Here is a 17,876-nt window from a genome sequence, read left to right as displayed (position 1 = left end):
CCTATATATACTAGCAAAAAGCTAGGAAGCATGAGTTTATATGCATGATTAAAGGGGAAGCCTGAAGGCTTATGTTAGAATGGAGGGAGGGAAGATCAAAGGATAAGCTTTAATTTCTGTTTACATGTCAAAAGATAAGGTCAAGCAGCATGACTAATTGTCCTGTTAACTTCTTTTTCTCATGATCAGGTGAATATGTTAATATGGTTAAATTTTTTGACCCTGATCTTAGGTATGATGCAGCAAAAGGTTAGTGTTCCTTGTTTTAGATTCTTGTGAGAATTGAAAAATGCATTTTGATTTAATCTTTTATTTGGTGTGATTGGCAGTCTTGGAAGTTTAATAATTATATTTTTTTAGTCCCACCAAATATAATACTGATCTGTGGCGATTCAGGGTTTTGGTAGGGGCTGAGGAGCTTGTTGGAGTTGAAAGTGTAATTTTGTTGAATATGAAGTGTTCTATTGAAGATCAGAGAAGATGTGAAGCTGGTGCTGAGTGCCGAGTTTAATGTATTATCAAATTGGACTTGTTAATTTTGGCCGGTTTAATTGGGCAGAACAGTTTATGTTTCTTAAATCCAATTGAATTTAAGACCATTGTGCTTGATCCTCGTATGAAGTTCTAGTATTTTAGAATTTTGTTACGAAATGCTTAGTCTTCAACCATTATCTTGTCAAGAAAAAAATCTGACTATATTTAATGTTTAAATATCTTCTCTGTAGAGTCAAATACTTCATGCTCAATCTTGTACAAGCCTACCCCAAAAGATCTATCACCTTGGTTTGACATGGATGTAAGTATATTTTTCTAATTTTCTCACCTAATTAATTCCTGTATTTAGTTGATTACTTCTATTGGTTGATTCTTTATTTATATTATGCATTTGGCTTTGAAATAAATTTGGCTCAATTTAAATGCCTTAGGGAAGATATTCCATTCAGTTAGATGAACTTAAGAGAGGTACTAATTCATTTTCACATAAAAAAATAATAAAATTATTAATCACTTTGGTTATATTGTCAAAACTACAACCATGCTGCATTCTTCAAAGGATTGACAACAGCTTTAACTTGAAGGGTGCTACATTTATTATTTTCTTTTTTCCTTCTGTGTTTATGCTTGTAACATAAGTATATGCTTGCAGTTCTACTTTCAACATGGACATCCTCCTCCAAATGAACTGAAAGAACAATGCATGTTAAGAATTGATCAGTTATTCCATGATCACTTGGATGGCGTGCAGATGCATGGTGAGATATCATGTTTATAAGTAAAAGATAGCCTAAAGGGAGCAGTATGTTATAACTGGGAAAAACCGAAAAAGTTTTGAAATAAGTTTGACATTCTGGTTTCCTAAGTAATCACACTCACCTCACTTGAAGTTGAGAAAAAATTAACTTAATTTAATTGTTATACTTGCCATGCCAGAATTCAAATTACTTACCAAGGAAGTATGCAAGCTGCCATCTTTCTTTTCAACTTCACTTTTCAGAAAGATTGAAAATGGAGCTGGTGTTGTGACAAGGTGTGTACTTCATTAATCTGGAAACACTAGTTGTGGCTGTAAATTTTGTTGTGCAATGTATGGTGAATCTTGTTTGAGCTGTTGGTCACTTCATTGATTATTGTCTAGAACCTGAGTAGCTTTAGAATCATTGGGTCATTCAGAAAGATTATTCATAATTGTGCTCTAGGTTATTGCATTATTTCTTTTTGTAAAAGCATTTGTTTTGGTGGCTGATTGTTTTTTTAATTGATAACTTTAGGTGGCTGGCACTGAGGATGGTATTAAGGAGCCAACATCAACTTTCTCAGCTTGTTTTGGTGCTGCTTTCATAATGCTACACCAACAAAGTATGCTACAATGCTTGCTGAGAAGATGGAGAAGCATGGCGCTACCGGCTGGCTTGTTAAGACGGGTTGGTCTGGTGACAGGTAAGCCTCGTCGGAATGATTGTCCTTTTTAAGGCTTTAGTTGATTACATGTTTAATAGGATTATTTACTTGTTTAATGTAGGTATGGTTATGGTAGCCGTATTAAGCTACCATACACAAGAAAAATCATTGATGCTATTCACTCTGGAAGCCTCTTAAATGCTGAGTACAAGAAGACTGAGATTTTTGGGTTTGAGATCTCAACTGAAGTTGAAGGGGTCACTTCAGAAATTCTTGATCCTATTACCACTGTTAGTAGTTTGTGTTGGGTGTGTATGTCTAACCATTTCAAAATATTATAACTTATAGGACTATTATATTTATGTTGTCTTGAATCTTTATGTTAGAGAATTATTTATTATTTTGACAAGTTTGTAAATTGATTATATCTAATATTTAGTACAAATTTTGTTTTTATATTTAAAAGTTTAGTTACCTCGTTATCTAATATTTAGTATAAATTTTATTTTTATATTTAAAAGTTTATTTGTATTAATTGTCAACTATTTTTTCAATAAAAAAATAAAAAAATATGGCTATTAAAATCGACGACACTCTTGTCGCCTTTTAAATTTAAAATAGACAAAGGAAAATAAAAAAAATCGACGGCTGTGCTGTCAATTTTAAAGAATCAAATATCGATGAAAATGTTGTCGATTTTATATAATAATATCGACGGCAAATCTGTCGATTTTAATGAATCAAATATCAACGAAAATGTTGTCGATTTTATATAATAATATCGACGGCAAACCTGTCAATTTTATTAAGCAGGTAAAATTCTCAGCCTCATATTATAGACGGAAATGTTGTCGATTTTATTGAATTATTATCGACGGCTTGGCAAGCCGTCGATTTTATTAGAATTTTGAAAAATCGACAAGCTTAATAGCGACCACCACTGCGTCGATTTTGCAGTCGATTTTTAATATTATCGACGGCTTAGCCGTCGATTTGGCCGTCGATTTTAACTGTGTTTCTTGTAGTGATGAAAAAAAAAACACTTAGTTCATATACATTTTTCCTAAAGTCAGAAAAACATATGATTAAAAATGAAATAAGTAAAAGTTAATAATTCAAATAGATTGGAGTAAAAAAATTTTTAAAAACACACACAAAAAATATCAAATTAAACATGATTTACATAAACATAAGAAAGAAGTAAAATGATTCACCTTAAACTTTGGGGTTACGGATGGAGCTATGTATTCGCGTGTTCCTGAAAATTAATTTTTTGGTTAAAGTAGAATAATAAAATAAGGATAAATTTTTCACTCATTTTATCAAAATAGAGTTAAAAAAAGGCAGAATTGTTACATAAACAACCAAGAAGAAAAGAACTTAAAAATCATAAAAATAGACAAAGAACAAAATAAAGAATAATAACAAAATACATAACAACTTTGCATCAATAATCCAAAGAGTAAATGGTTTACGATAAAATATGCATCGATAAAATAAATACTCAATAACATAAAAGAATTTTATATGTTTTTCAACTTTTTACAACATAAGTTTTTTATTAATGAATTGCATAAAATTATATCATTTAAGATTGAGAAAAATAAGATTCAAAATTAATAAATATGACATCACTAATAAAAAAGATTAAAAACTGATTTAGTATCAACAGTGAAAAAAAAATAAAGATCTGATATTCTAATATAGTTAAAAATTTCATCTGTAAGAACCCCTATTTTGAATATGACCAACAATAGAAACTAACAACTAGTCTCTGCATGAACTCTATATTATAGTGTTTTCAATGTCTATGTTATTATGCAGTGACTAAGTTTGTATGTATAAGCTTCATAAAAAATTTTCTAGTCTTTGGGAGTATAGAGAACTTCATAGATTGAATAGTCTAGCGCCTGCTGCTGATCTTTTCATTATGACATGATGCAAAATTTTGTTACCTATTTACAGTTTACATATTCAACATATATTGAAAAAATGGATTCAGCTGTAATTGAGTAAAATATACTGAATACACCATTCATTATATTCAAAAAAACTTATTGTGTTTCCATAAACAGTGACAATGAGAATAGTGTTATTAATATAAAATATATAGTTAAACTTACTCTACAGTAAATAAACTAATCATGAATGAAAATTGTGAATTTAGAGAATGTTTGACATACATCTCAAATGTATATGCATATATACATTGACAATGAATTATTTTGTAGTTGCATATATTCATTGAATTTAGTTCCCGTATGGAATGGGGTATATAAACAAAGCTATGAGAAGCAATAATGAAAAGATTCAGAAACAACTTCCCAAAAATAAATAAATAAATAAGTAAACTATTCGAGTTTAGTCACAAGAGCCTAAAAATATGGTAAGTGAATGAACTTATTAACCTACTCGAAGACAAATTATTAACTAATGATTTTGTTATGCGTATAATGTTAATACAACTCCTTGTGTTTTAAAATAACAAAATTATATTCTATGTAGATTCAAGCAATTATCTATAAATCGATGACATTCTGATATACCTTAATATTATATGATGTCCTAAAAGGGTTTTTTTGTTAAAAATTGTTATTTATAATTTTGTGCCATAAATGTCAAAATTGTGTATTAAGAGAATTGCGTATTCACTCTCAAGTTGAAATGAGAGCTAATAAGATCCAAATATTTTTGAAATTACTATATCTAATAAAACAAACAATCGAATAGAAAATAATGACTGATTTTGTAGTGTACATATAGCCTTGCCATCGTTTTAAGTATATGCATTAATAGCAGCACTAACAAAAAAAGATAAACGCATGCACCAAAAGAAGAAATTATTAATGATATGATACAATTGAGAAGTGTCTTAAAATTATTGCTAACACAAACATATAGAATAGGTAACATTTCAGAAAACTCACGAGACATAGAAATGATTCTTTCTAACCTCATGGGTAATGCTCATGCTAAACTAAGGTAACAATGAGTATTTATAATCCGAAAAGTAAAAAATAATTTAACAAAGGAAGTGCTGACCGTTGGAACATTTATTGCAATGAGAGTTAATTATCCCTACCCCCATCTTTTCTTCCTCACTGAAGATAAGACAATGCAATAGCAGGACCGAAATAGTATGGATATGATTCCAATTAGAAATTGATCGGGTAGCTGGAACTTTGAACGAAAATAGCAGCCAAACCTATGGAAATGGTATGCTGATAGCTAGCTGAAACAAAGAGTAGAATTTGCAAGTGCCGATGAATGAGAAATCAAAATAAGCCATGCATCTTATAAAATACAACTTAGCAAAAACATGAACAAACTCATTGTATATTATAGAATAGTTTTCTAAACATCATAGAAACTAAAGGAAAAAGTATTAACAGAACCAAAATTCACAATTATAGAAGTGAATCACATTAGTTTTGCAAAGAAATAACATAACACTCGATTTAACTTTTTAAGTAAAACCCAAATTCAAATAAACAACTACTGGTGACAAAAAAGATAAAGAATAACATGAGTATTGAAGACAAATAGCAGATATCCACTAAAAATATTGCATAAAATTATATCATTTAAGATTGAGAAAAATAAGTTTCAAGATAAAAAAACATGTCATTCATAATTAAAAAAATTAAAAAATGATGTAGTATCAACAATCAAAATAAAATAAATATCTAGAAAAGATAAAAATTTAAAAAAATAAGAGCCTTTCTAAAATAAATAACGAATCAGATGAGAACTTAAACATGAGACAAACAAAAAAGAACAAAATAAATAATAGTAACAAAACACACAACTTTTCAAAATACAACCTAACGAATGAAACAACTGAAATTGGACCCTATAAATTGGGAGAAAATATTTCTTACAGAAATGAGAGAAGCATAAAGAGAAAACCTATAAATAAGGGATAAACGTAAATTTGACTGTCAAGAGAGACGGTTAAAAAAAAAAGAAAACAGGCAAACAAACATGCATTCATAAAATAAATGCTCAATAGACGATTACAACTCAACTAATACTATATTTGTATACATTTTAAAGAATATAAGAAGGCACCTAATTAATTACCCAGTTCAATACCTAAGAAGAAATAAGGCTGAAATGATTATAGGATAAAAACCTGATGATGACTGGTGTACAGTTATATATAAATAAGGGACAAAGGATATTTTGACTCTCAATAGAACACCATGAAAAAAGGAACAAAAGTGCATTTGAAACTCAATTTGGTTGCGATAAAAAAAAAAACAGACAAACATAAATAATGAAAATAAATAGTAAGGAAATAGGTAACAACTTCTCAAGATACAAAAAGAGGACAACAACAGTTAGATTTTAACCATATCAAATTTTATAGGTTTTGCCACTTTTTACAACAAAAGTATCTTATTATTCCAAAGGCATAAAATGATATCTGTTAAACATCATGGAAAAAGTAAAAAAGATCTAAATATGAATATACAGATTTGTTTAGTTTTAAAAAGTGATTTTTAGGTATAATAAGGCAAAATAGACACAACCTAAAGCTTGAAACTAATTAAGTTCAGCTTACATTCATGTTCTCCCCATTTGCCATCAGAAGGTGCCTTGTAAATTATGCGGCCCAATTGCAAGAATGATCAACTGTCACATCTTCAGCAACAATACCAAGATCATCCAAAAGCTTCCTCTGGGCAGCTTTGCTCACTTCTGGAATGCAAGAAGCAGCATTACTTAGCAGTGATAAGAACAAAGATCATAGTCTTTCAAACAAAAAAGCTAAAAACAACATACCGAGCGCATCCTTCTCAATAAGCACAGATTCGCGGTACAGTGGATGGCTGCAGCAAGTGTTGGTCCACACAAGAGGGAAGATTACCTTTGCGCTAGATCATTGCTTCATAAAAAATAGAGAATTTCAGTCAAGACATCAAATTACAGAGAATAATATTCGAAAAGAGGCATCCAAACATACAGATGTTCTAACCAATAGGCATGCGGAAAAATACAGATAAGAAGCAATGGATGAATTCAGATATAGCAGAAGAATAAATTTACAAACTACATACATTTTAGATGTCAACACTATTAATATTTCAATAATTCAATATTTATCTGATAGTATATTACTAGAAATTTCAGAATGAAACAACTAAAGTAACATTATAGCCTCTGTTAATTCAAAATTGAAATTCACTGCAAAGTTATTTCCAATTTCTTTACACAAAATGCTATTATTATAAACAAAGTAGTTAAATTTTTCTGTAAAAAAAAAACCTCACCTTCATGATCTAAGTTTTGAATTCTAAAATATTCTTCATCTTCTTGTTTAGTGACTAAGGCAAACCAAAGATAAGAAAGGAAGGAGTTTAAAGAAGGCGTACAAAAGAAGAATTTACACCAGCAGCATCTATCCCAAGATCCTTCCGAAGAAGAAAGCAAGGCTTGAACCATCCAAGTGAAATGTTCCTCTCTCTCTGAATTCTAACCGTATCTCTTAAACAATGGCATACAAAGCATCCATAGCCCAGGCAGATTCCCAATTTCAAAAGTCCCATATCAACGCATCGAAACACATATCAATAAATTATAATAGATAAATGAAGGAAATAGGTAAGGAAGGATTACTTCGCGACTTTTCCAAGGCGGGTGTAGGCTTCGAGCACATTGATAAATCAAAAGCTCATGTGCTTATACCGATAACTTTTAAAAGTTATGAATACTTTTAAAAGATAAATTTTTAAAATCTGTAGCTTCTATGAATTTTTTTCGTATAGTAATTATTGAATATATAAGCCTTAGTTTTATATAGATTTTAAAGACAATACAATAGTATAAATATCATCAATATAAAATTTTAGATCTTCAAGTGTATCAACTAAACCTTTTAAATAATTAACATTCTCTACAACTTAGCTTTAAGGGTAATATTATAGTTTACAAAGTAAGCAAACTATTAAAATAGACGCAATAGACGCCATTACACTTGCATCTAATCACTCAATATAGTAACCTAATTTCTATTACTCTGTCCACCAAACATGAAAAATCTGTATAACACTGGGTAAACTATAAGGGCCAGTGACATTTGCTTTAAAATATAGATATCAAACATTTAATACAGTAAAAAAGAAAAAGAAAAAATTATTACTCAATAAAACAAAAAAAATTAACTGGTCATCATTAAGTGTAATCAAACAACTCATTACCAATCTTTGGCAACATAAAAATGTTGAGGCATAGAAGCGAGTAACAATCCTTAGTATAACATCATATGTAAATACAGGCATCAATCTCGTTGTCACCCACTGAAAAGAAGATGCAGGGAGGCATGGAATTTTGATTTTGAATTAAATAATTCCACAAAAGAAGATAACAACAGTATAATTAGTAATCAAAATAATAAAAGTTCTATGAAAGAATTTTCTACTTTGATCACTTGAATTATGTCATATATATTTCTGCAAATCTGCACACATTTTTCCTAAGATCAAGAAATCTTTAAATAAAGTGAATTAATTATAAAGATAAAGATAAACATATTAAATTTCACATAACTCAAGTCAGATAGATGCACAAAAATGAAGGAATTTTGGAATCTTCACATGTGACTATGCTTACCATGTAAATTGATGTAGACAAAGGCTTGCTAAGCATACAGTATGCATCAATCACCCTTCCAGATTGCTCAGCAGTGAAATCGCTTTCCTTCAAAACAAATGATAGGATTAAACAAAAATATTAGCTTCTCTTATAACTCATTCAAATACACAAAATTTCAAACGATTCACCAAAGATAAAGATGCAAAGCGAAAAGTGCAAGGAAAATATCAAAGAAGGCTATCCCAACAGACCAACCTAAGAATGTACTAAATCAGAATGCAATTTGTTTTGCCAGTCTTTATATTTGCCACCCAAATTCACCACCTCTATATCATACTTCCTCTCCCCTGTTTTAAAATTTGGGGGCAAAAAGAAAACACCTCTTAATTTTAATTATTAGCTGAGAAAAAAATTGATGGCATAATCATCAATTTAAAAGGTAGCAATCCTATTAGTTCTTGGACATAATCATCAATTTTACATAAATTTTGCTCCAAACATTAGTAGAACTCAATCCTTATCATGCACATAAAAATAACAAATTCAACTCAATCCATTTTGACCTATGATTAACACCCAAAAGGGAAGGTGTTTTGAAAAAAAAAACATTTTTTTTAAAATAAAATGTAGTTTTGTTTTGAGTATACTTTGTTTTGTTTAAATCTTTTATGTCTTTAATGCTGATGTTAGTCCTGCATGCCCTCCATTAGGCCTCGACCACTTCCATCCATCAAACAAAGGTCCATTCCTGCAAACTAATCATAAAGCAAGCAAGTTTCATTAAATTGCAGCTAAATGGTAAGCAAAGGTGACGCAATGAATAGACAACACCACCACAATAAAAATACTTCTTCGACAAAATAACCTCTGAGGTTTCAGCAGCAACACGAACTTTATCTTCTTTAATGAATTTAATGAATATGAGCCTTTTTCGCAGTCCCCCCTTCTACCACTCCTCCTCCCTCTGTGACAAATTTCATTACAAGTAAAAAGTTATTAAATTGAAGACTATATATGACAAAACAGCTGGTTTGAGCCCTGAAACAGTAAAAACCAAGGGTAACATCACTCTAAAGGGAAAGAATTTGCCACTTTGATAATATAAATACAATAAATTTTTATTTTCTAGAATTACATAAATATCAACATTGAAATGAAAATATCTTGCTTTTAAAAAGGTACAAATACCAATATACAATTCCAAACCACCCTTGAGATCCTAGATCCTATCAAATCACGACACTTGCTGAAAGCCCAAATGTTTTCTTTCTTCTTCCTGCAATTACCTTTTCTCTCACTTTTCCCAAATTAAATCAACACCCCAGCTATATTTCCATGTGAAACAAAAATGTATATACAATTTGGATAAAAAAGATAGAGAGTTGGTGTTGTATTATTATCATTACCGGTCTACATAATACCAAAACCATTTCTTGAACAGACATGAAGATTAATTTGGAGACTATATTTTGCAATGAACAAAAATGATACAGCTTGATGTTGTTGGTACTATTATGCGAAATCAGCGTGACTTACCCAACGCAATGGGGAAGATTCAAGGCACAGAGGCGACGCCGTAAATCACCTATAGCAACTACCAGAGTGGTTGGATTTCTTCCAAAGATCATAAAGGCAGAGGTTTTTTTACCGCGACAGCACATACGGAAACCAATATTCTTAATCTTGCTAAAATTAAACCTCCAGAACATTTGAAGCCATCCAGAAACAAAAAATATACCAAATGTCATATCAAAGACAACAAAAACACACAGAAAATCCTAAATCAAAGAGATTAAAGACCCAGTCCCAGACAAAGAAATAAATCGAGAGAATACCTGCACGGGGGGAGCGCTGGTTGAGATCTCGACCCAACATGTATCACCAAGGCTGTTGACGTTCGAGATCGCATCAACCCCGCAACAGAGATCTTAATCGCTCAGCATCGCCAGCATTTCACCAGCTGAACCTAACAACGCCATCGCCGTGATTGTGATCTGAGACGAAGATTCTGCTTAGCTCGGTGAGTTAGGGTTTTCAAATGGAGGTTGACGAAAATGGTGTTTAAGAGATGGCGTTCCAGAGGGAGATATATGGCTTACTGAAATGAGGTTTTGAGAACCAGGGAGAGCCATAAAGAGCATGTGGATGGCCAGCGATTATATGGCCCAGAATGAGTTTGTCAGCTTTGGAGGAGAGAACAAAGCAGAAGCGGGGATTTAGGGTTTCAAAAGGGAGAGAGAGGATGGAAGTATGGAAAACCCAAAACAGAGAACTAGGTTTGAGAGTGAGAGTGACACCATGAGAGAGAAAATGAGAAAATGAGAGAGAAAGAGTGTGTCACACAGAAGAGAGGGAAGGGTCGAGGTCACAACACCGAGAGAAATGATCCAGGCCAGAAGGAGAGAATAGCCAATTGAGGAGAGAACGAAGGGAATGAGAGGATTAGGGTTTTAGAGAAAGATAGAGAGAGGAGAGACAACGTCAAATGAAAGATAGAGAATAGAGAAAGAAGATGAGGGCGAGAATAAAACGCGTTTAGGTTACTCCTTTTTCATTTTTTTATTGCAAATTAACGTGAGAGTGACGCGTGGCTTAATGATCCACGGTTATTATACAATTAATAGAATAGATGAGCTGAAAGCTCATTAAACACGCATATATATGTTGGACCTTGGGCCCGGTTTAGGCCCGGTCCAACCCATTAGTTTTTTTGGTCCGTTTGGCCCACTTTGAGCCAAAACCTTTAAGATTAGCGTCCAATTTTCAATTCAAATTATTTTTGTCCTTTCAAAATAATAAATTCAATTTTTAAAATCTTATTTTTTCTCAAAATACAGTATTAGACAGACTAGAGCCGGTACTGTTGGCATAAGCACCGGTACACATTTTTACAAAAATCTTTCGCAAAAGATACATTTTCCAACTCAGAAAAATTCATTGAAATCAAATTTCACCTTTTTATTTTCAAAATATCATTTCTATATTTTCAAACCTATGTCAGGCAATTAATTTATTATTTTATTAAGCGGTTAAGCTGATTCTTACAGGTTCTAAGCTGGGGACTATGTTGAATGTTGATAGGTTCACTTCAATCCAATCTATAGGTAAGAGTTAAGCATATAGGATTGGAAATTGATGTTAAATAACGACTTATTTTATCATTTCTTACTTATAGTCATAAAGTTGTAATTAGCTAATCACACTACAAGAAATTATCAGCATAGCGACCAGTTTAATGACCGGTTTTTCTTGAGAGTCTATCAGTCACTAAACCGTTAGCGACCAATTTTGATAGTCGCTAAGTTTAAAATAGTGACTGATTTTAGTTACAATTTTCAATCAAGACCACCGAATCCGTATTAAACATTATCGATCACTAAATCAGTTGCTAACACAATCGGTCACTAAATAGTGACCAATATTTCGGTTGCTAAATTGGTCGCTAATTAGAGACCAAAGTTTAGTGACCATAGTTTTTGATTGCGGATGGCGGCTCATGGCGGTGAGCCAAAAATCCGCCATAAAGTTATAGCGAATGGCGTTGTGGAAAATGGCAGAAATGGCGGATTACCTAAAAAATACACATATATGTACAAAAAAAATATGCAGACAAATTACAAATATAATAAATTATAAAATCTATCTATATAAGCAACTTTCTAGTCATAAAACTAGGGGTATACATGGCCCGACCCGGCCCGACCCCGAACACTTTAGGGGCTAATTTAGTGTGATTTCATCGGGTCTAGGGCCGGATAAGGGTCTCAAAAATAGACCCGGTCATTATTTCAGGTCAGGTCCGGGCTATAGCTCGGGTCACCCGAACTCGGCCCGGTGACCCGGTCATAATACATAATTAATATTTTGTGTTATTAGTGATGGATGATGGCTATTCTTTTGTGGAATTTAAATATTGTAAACCTTAATATTTTGTGTTATTAGTCATTATAAGATTATAAGTTAATCTTTTATGTTTAAAATGCATAAGACTTTAGACTAATGCATAATATTGTGTTATTTATATTGATTTAAATATTTGGTGTTATTAGACAATATTAATATTGATTATGGTTATGCTTTAATTTTAGAAAAGGGTTGGTTCTTGTTATATTTTTTTAAGTGAATTTTACTATGTGAATTGTGAAATAATGGTTGGAGATTAGGTGATTTTTAATTTTATTTAATTTTATAGGGGCGGGTAGGGGCGGGGCGGGTACCCGCAGGGGCGGGTTAGGGTAGAACAGTTTACTACCCGCGGGTAGGGGTAGGGCGGGTAGTAGTAGGGTCAAAGGAGGGCGGGGCGGGGTTGGATAGGGCAAAAACCCGCCCCTACCCGCCCCACTGCCACCCCTATAAGCAAGCCATAAAATAAAAGACATAAAACATAAAAACTATGAACCATCTACATTCTAGCTCTCATCAAATTCATCCAAATTAACACGTCGTGTCCCTCTGGTCCCTCATCATCCTCTGATTCAGTATCATTAAATTGAATCTCCTCTTCTTCTTTTTCATTTTCAGAATCCTCTTCATCTTCAAATTCTGGTTCTTCTTCATCCTCCACAATTACTGCCTTTCCTTTTTTTTTTTGAAGCCTTAGACCGACTTGGTCCACTACTTGCACCATCCCTTGCAGTTGCAGGTTCCTTTTTCTATTTCGTTGACTTCTCCTAATATTTGTCAGGCTCATGTCCCCCTATTGCTTCAAACACAAGGTTTCAACTCAAAGTGTTGTCATCTTGATGAACTAAATTAGGATCATCATCCACATTATCATCTTCTCGAAAGGTGGTAGTCCCAATTTCTCCAACTAACCACTCATTACACTCATCAATGTCATGAGTGCAATAGGGTCAACTTTATCTTTAAGGTTGTACCTCTCTATGAGTTGTTGGTTATACTTTATGAAGACCAAACTCTCCATCCTTTCATGATCAAGCCTATTTCTTTTTTTAGTATGAATATGCTCAAATATACTCCAATTGTGCTCATATCCTGAAGCACTACAAGTCAAGCTCAAGATCTTGATAGTAAGGTCTTGCATGTTTGGAGATTCATGCCCATATATTTGCCACCAAAATGCTATAAAGTTAAAATAAATTTGTCTAAGCTTTTAATTGAACTAAATTTATAAAGCTTTGTAAAATTTATAATAATCTTATCGGTTGAAATCTTTTTCCTTTGAGATTTTGCAAAATCTGATCCAAAAAGTCCATAGCCAGCCTTGTATAGTGATTGCTACTCCAATATCTTCTATTGCATAGCTTGACTTGGCACTAATCTAGTGATGCACTCAAACCACCCCTTTGTAACTTCTAAATCCAGCTCAATGCGAGGGTTGTCATAAAACAACTCGGGATTTAGAAAATGACCAGCTACATGCAACAGACGATGAAATTGGCAATTCCATCTGTTGTCAACGATTTTAAAAACATCATTGTACTTGCTCTCATCATTAAGAAATATTTTCATCATTGTGTGCGTACGCACAGGTGTGTGCGCACACACATGCTCTGTTTTTCTCAAAAAATTTTAGTGCTCTAAGGCACCAAACATGACATCCAAAATAGCATTTCCAACCCCAAAACTTTATTCTACACTAAAAATGCAAGATCAACACAAAAATTCTACCAACCTAAGCTAATTAAAACAATAAAAAATTCAACAAACATAATCTAAAAGAGAGGGAGAGTTAGAAAGATGTTACCAAACACTTTTAATTATTGTCTTTAAGTTAGACAATTGGGAGAGCCCTTGCTATGGTGGCTTGTGCATGACTTCCCCACCAAATGCTTGAATCTCCAATGTCCTCCGAGATCCCAATGCTAACCATTAATAAAAACAACCAAAAAGCAAGCTATTTACATATTAACATATTTACAATAGCCATAACATCACACCATTGCAACTCCCCAAAAACGGCGCCAAATTTGACAATGGCTAATTTGCATAGGTTAGGAATTTGATTATCAAAATGGAATTGGCGTTGTAAGTATAGTCCTAACCCAACAAATTAACCATCAATCAAATGTTATCACAATTCAAACCAAATATAAACTGAGAGTATTGAGCTCCCGGGTCCTCTTCCCTAGGAATTACAATGAAATGTCATATTATTGGCTATGGGATATTTTTGGGGTTTTGATTATAAGAGGCAATAAATGTAAATAGCAAGAAAGTAACTTAACATGCAAGTAATTAAATGAAAGCAAGTAAAGGCAATGAAAATGGAAATTAAATGCTAAAAGAGCTCTTGGCAAGAATCGGGTAATTAGGGCTTGCTATCCTAGTTGTGGACCACAAATATGGTAATTGTGTGTGGATTAATCTTAATTAGTCAACCTACATCGAGGATAAGTCAACTAGGCATAATTAATCTCAATCCTTAAGTCCTAAGTCAACACTAGGGGGTCACTTAGAGTCAAGGAAACCAAATTAATTAACAATCCTCACACACTGTGGAATGGACATCCACTACTCAAGCTCACCCAAACACCCAATTTCTTAACCAAGAGTGTGAAAAACTAAACATGCAAGAAATTAATCATCAAAGCAATAAAAGTCAAAGCAATTAAATGCAAGGAAATGAAACTTCAAATGCAAGAAAGCTTTTGGCAAGTAATTGAGAGCTAAGGTTACCTATCCTAGACATTGACCACAAACACATGATGATTATGATTAATCCTACTTAGTTAACCCTACATCGAGGATAAGTCAAATAGGCATAGTTGATTCCAATCCCTAAGTCCTATGTCAACACTAATGGGTCACATAGAGTCAAGGGAGACCAAATCAACTAACTACTCTAATATATCAAACAAGAATGGACATCAATGACTCAAGGGTCACCAAAGTCATCAATTTCAAGTCAAGAGTGGGGAAAAACTAAGTGAAACTAAGACAAGTATTTTATCAAACACTTGGTGTGTATGAAAATAAAATAATATTAAAATGCATTAAAAATAAATTCTAACTACCAAAAGCAAGAAAATGACAAAAACAATTAAAGGAAGCAATAAATGAACATGAAAACATAAATTTGCATTAATCAAGATTAAAATAACAAAAGTGTTCATAACATGAAAATTGACAAAATAAAGGAAATAACAAGAGAAATAAAGAAGATAAAGACAAGAAGGCATGAAAACATAAATGAAACTACACTAAGACAAGAATTAAAGACAGAAATTAAAGAGAAATTAACTAAACCTAACCTAATTCTAGAGAGAGGGGGAGCCTCTCTCTCTAGAAACTAAGAGAAGAACATAACAAAAGCTAAACCTAATTGCCCCCCTTGTTTCCACTTGAATTGGGGTTGAAATAACTTCAGAAATGAGTTGGACTGGGTTTTGGAGGCCCAGAATTCGCCCCCAGTGAATTGCATTAATGAGCTCACGTGCCTTGTGTCACGCGTACGCGTGGGTCACATGTACGCGTCATTTGGCACAATTCACTCTCACGCGTGCACGAGTACTTGTGCATACGCACGGGTGCTGGAACTTTCAAACTCCATTTCTTCATGGCTTCTTCCCTTTTGCATGCTCTTTTCCCCACTTCTTCAACCCATGCTTGCCTTGGAAATCTGAAATCACTTAACAAACACTTCAAGGCATCATATGGAATTAAAGTGGATAAAATTTAGCAATTATAAGGCCTAAAAAGCATGTTTTCACTTTCAAGCACAATTTAGGAAGAAATCATGAAACTATGCTATTTCAATGAATAAGTGTAAGAAAAGTTGATGAAATCCACCCAAATAGAGCAAATAAATACCATGAAATGTGGATTCATCAACTTCTCACACTAGTTGCACCTCCTATAGCCTACTTGCACCCCCTCTAGCTACTGCCATTGGAGCTGGATTATGAGGTTCATCAATCCCTTGAGCATCTTCCTCTAACAATCTGAACCCCAAGCTCTCTAAGTCAAGTTCCCTAGCATTGGCACTCTGTTCTTCGGTTCTTCTCAGTGTGGCACTTTGTCTTCCTCGATTCCTTTTCTAATTGTAATACTCCCATAATTCAGCAATAACATCCTTTAGGATCTTTTTACATCCAGCAACATTTCCAGACTTGATCATTAAGTGCTCTTTTGCCCGTGTGATGCCTCCTTTCATAATTTTTCTGCAAAAATTACATACAGTGTCATTGGTATTTCCTTCTTCTACAGTGCTAATATATTTCCATCCTGGGTCAACTCTATTAGAATGGACAGGAGCTGCAGGACCAATAGGGACAATACCAATAGCAGGACTAGCAGAGGCAGGTGATGCACCACTATTTTATGGTACATTTTATACTTAATTGAGTGGATTTTATCCACTAAACTCACATGTATTCATATAATTCGCATGTTTTACATTTTCCTTCCTAATTTGGTGATATGATTGAAAAATATGCTTCTTCGGCCTTAAATTTGCTATGCTTAATCCCCTCTTATTACCATTCGATGCCTTGATATGTGTGTTAAGTGATTTTAGGGTTTATAGGGCAGGAATGGCTTAGAGGATGGAAAGGAAGCATGCAAAAGTGGAAGGAATACAAGAAATTGAAGGAACTGCAAAGTTGTCAAGCCCGACCTCTTCTTACTTAACTAATCATAACTTGAGCTACAGAGGTCTAAATGAGGCAGTTTTAATTGCGTTGGAAAGCTAACATCTGGGGCTTCGAAATGATATATAATTTACCATGGTTGCTCTGCAGATAAGCGGCACGCACGCGTGCATCACGCACATGCGTGCATCTGCGAAAATTCAGCGTATCAGAATTCGCGCTCAGCAATTTTTGGGCTCCTTTTGGCCCAGTTCTAAGCCCGAAAAAACACAGATTAAAGGCTGCAGAGTAAGGGAATCAAATATCATTCATTCACTTCTCATTATTGACAATTTAGGTTTTAGATGTAGTTTTCTAGAGTGAGAGGCTCTCTCATCTCTCTAGGTTTTAGGATTCGTAGTTTTATGCTTTTGAGTTGGATATTGAAAAGAGTTACTACCTCCGTTGAAGTCTTTATCATTCTAGTTAGTTTCATATTCCTTTACTCTTTTTATTCCCCATTTACTTTGTTTAGAGTTATATGGATACCTTCAATTTTGGAATTAATTAATGCAAAGATACTTTTCTATTTAATTTCATTATTTCTTGATTATTTTCAATTGAGTCCAATTATCATGTCTTCTTTCTACTCCCTTTACATGTATGCAAAATTGGCATCCATGTCAATGGAGTAGGCTTCCAACTTGGCTTTGGAGTTGATTAATATTTGGAGACCCTTTAGTTGGAAGACTCAAGAGTTAAATTATAATTGGAAGTTGTTGGCTGGCTCTCTGGCCACTAACGCTAATCCTTCCCAAGGGAGAGGATTAGGACTTGTGAATAGAAGTT

The 17,876-nt window shown here is 33.2% G+C and overlaps 1 protein-coding gene and 1 pseudogene across 1 annotated transcript; one reads left to right on the top strand and one right to left on the bottom strand.

The window, feature by feature from the left end:
* The first annotated feature begins 666 nt into the window (after positions 1–666).
* On the top strand, positions 667–1,885 carry LOC110267076 (serine/threonine protein phosphatase 2A regulatory subunit B''beta-like). The gene is made up of 4 exons (XM_021112214.2): positions 667–796; positions 1,148–1,253; positions 1,432–1,528; positions 1,770–1,885. The coding sequence occupies exons 1-4, from the start codon at positions 791–793 to the stop codon at positions 1,840–1,842; spliced, it is 282 nt and encodes a 93-aa protein (XP_020967873.1). The 5' UTR covers positions 667–790; the 3' UTR covers positions 1,843–1,885.
* An 11,329-nt stretch (positions 1,886–13,214) lies between these two features.
* LOC148545607 (uncharacterized) lies at positions 13,215–13,971 on the bottom strand (annotated as a pseudogene).
* Positions 13,972–17,876: the final 3,905 nt, after the last annotated feature.

This window comes from Arachis ipaensis, chromosome B9, assembly GCF_059453495.1.
Source record: "Arachis ipaensis isolate K30076 ecotype BB chromosome B9, ASM5945349v1, whole genome shotgun sequence".
Lineage (NCBI taxonomy): Eukaryota > Viridiplantae > Streptophyta > Magnoliopsida > Fabales > Fabaceae > Arachis > Arachis ipaensis.
Note: the sequence above shows the minus strand (reverse complement) of the source record. Positions and strands in the feature narration are given on the sequence as shown.

Excerpts from the sequence above, each read along its gene's own strand:
- LOC110267076 (XM_021112214.2), top strand. Across the intron at positions 1,254-1,431 it reads GGATGGCGTGCAGATGCATG|AATTCAAATTACTTACCAAG; the intron begins GTGAGATATCAT and ends TTGCCATGCCAG. Across the intron at positions 1,529-1,769 it reads GGAGCTGGTGTTGTGACAAG|GTGGCTGGCACTGAGGATGG; the intron begins GTGTGTACTTCA and ends TGATAACTTTAG.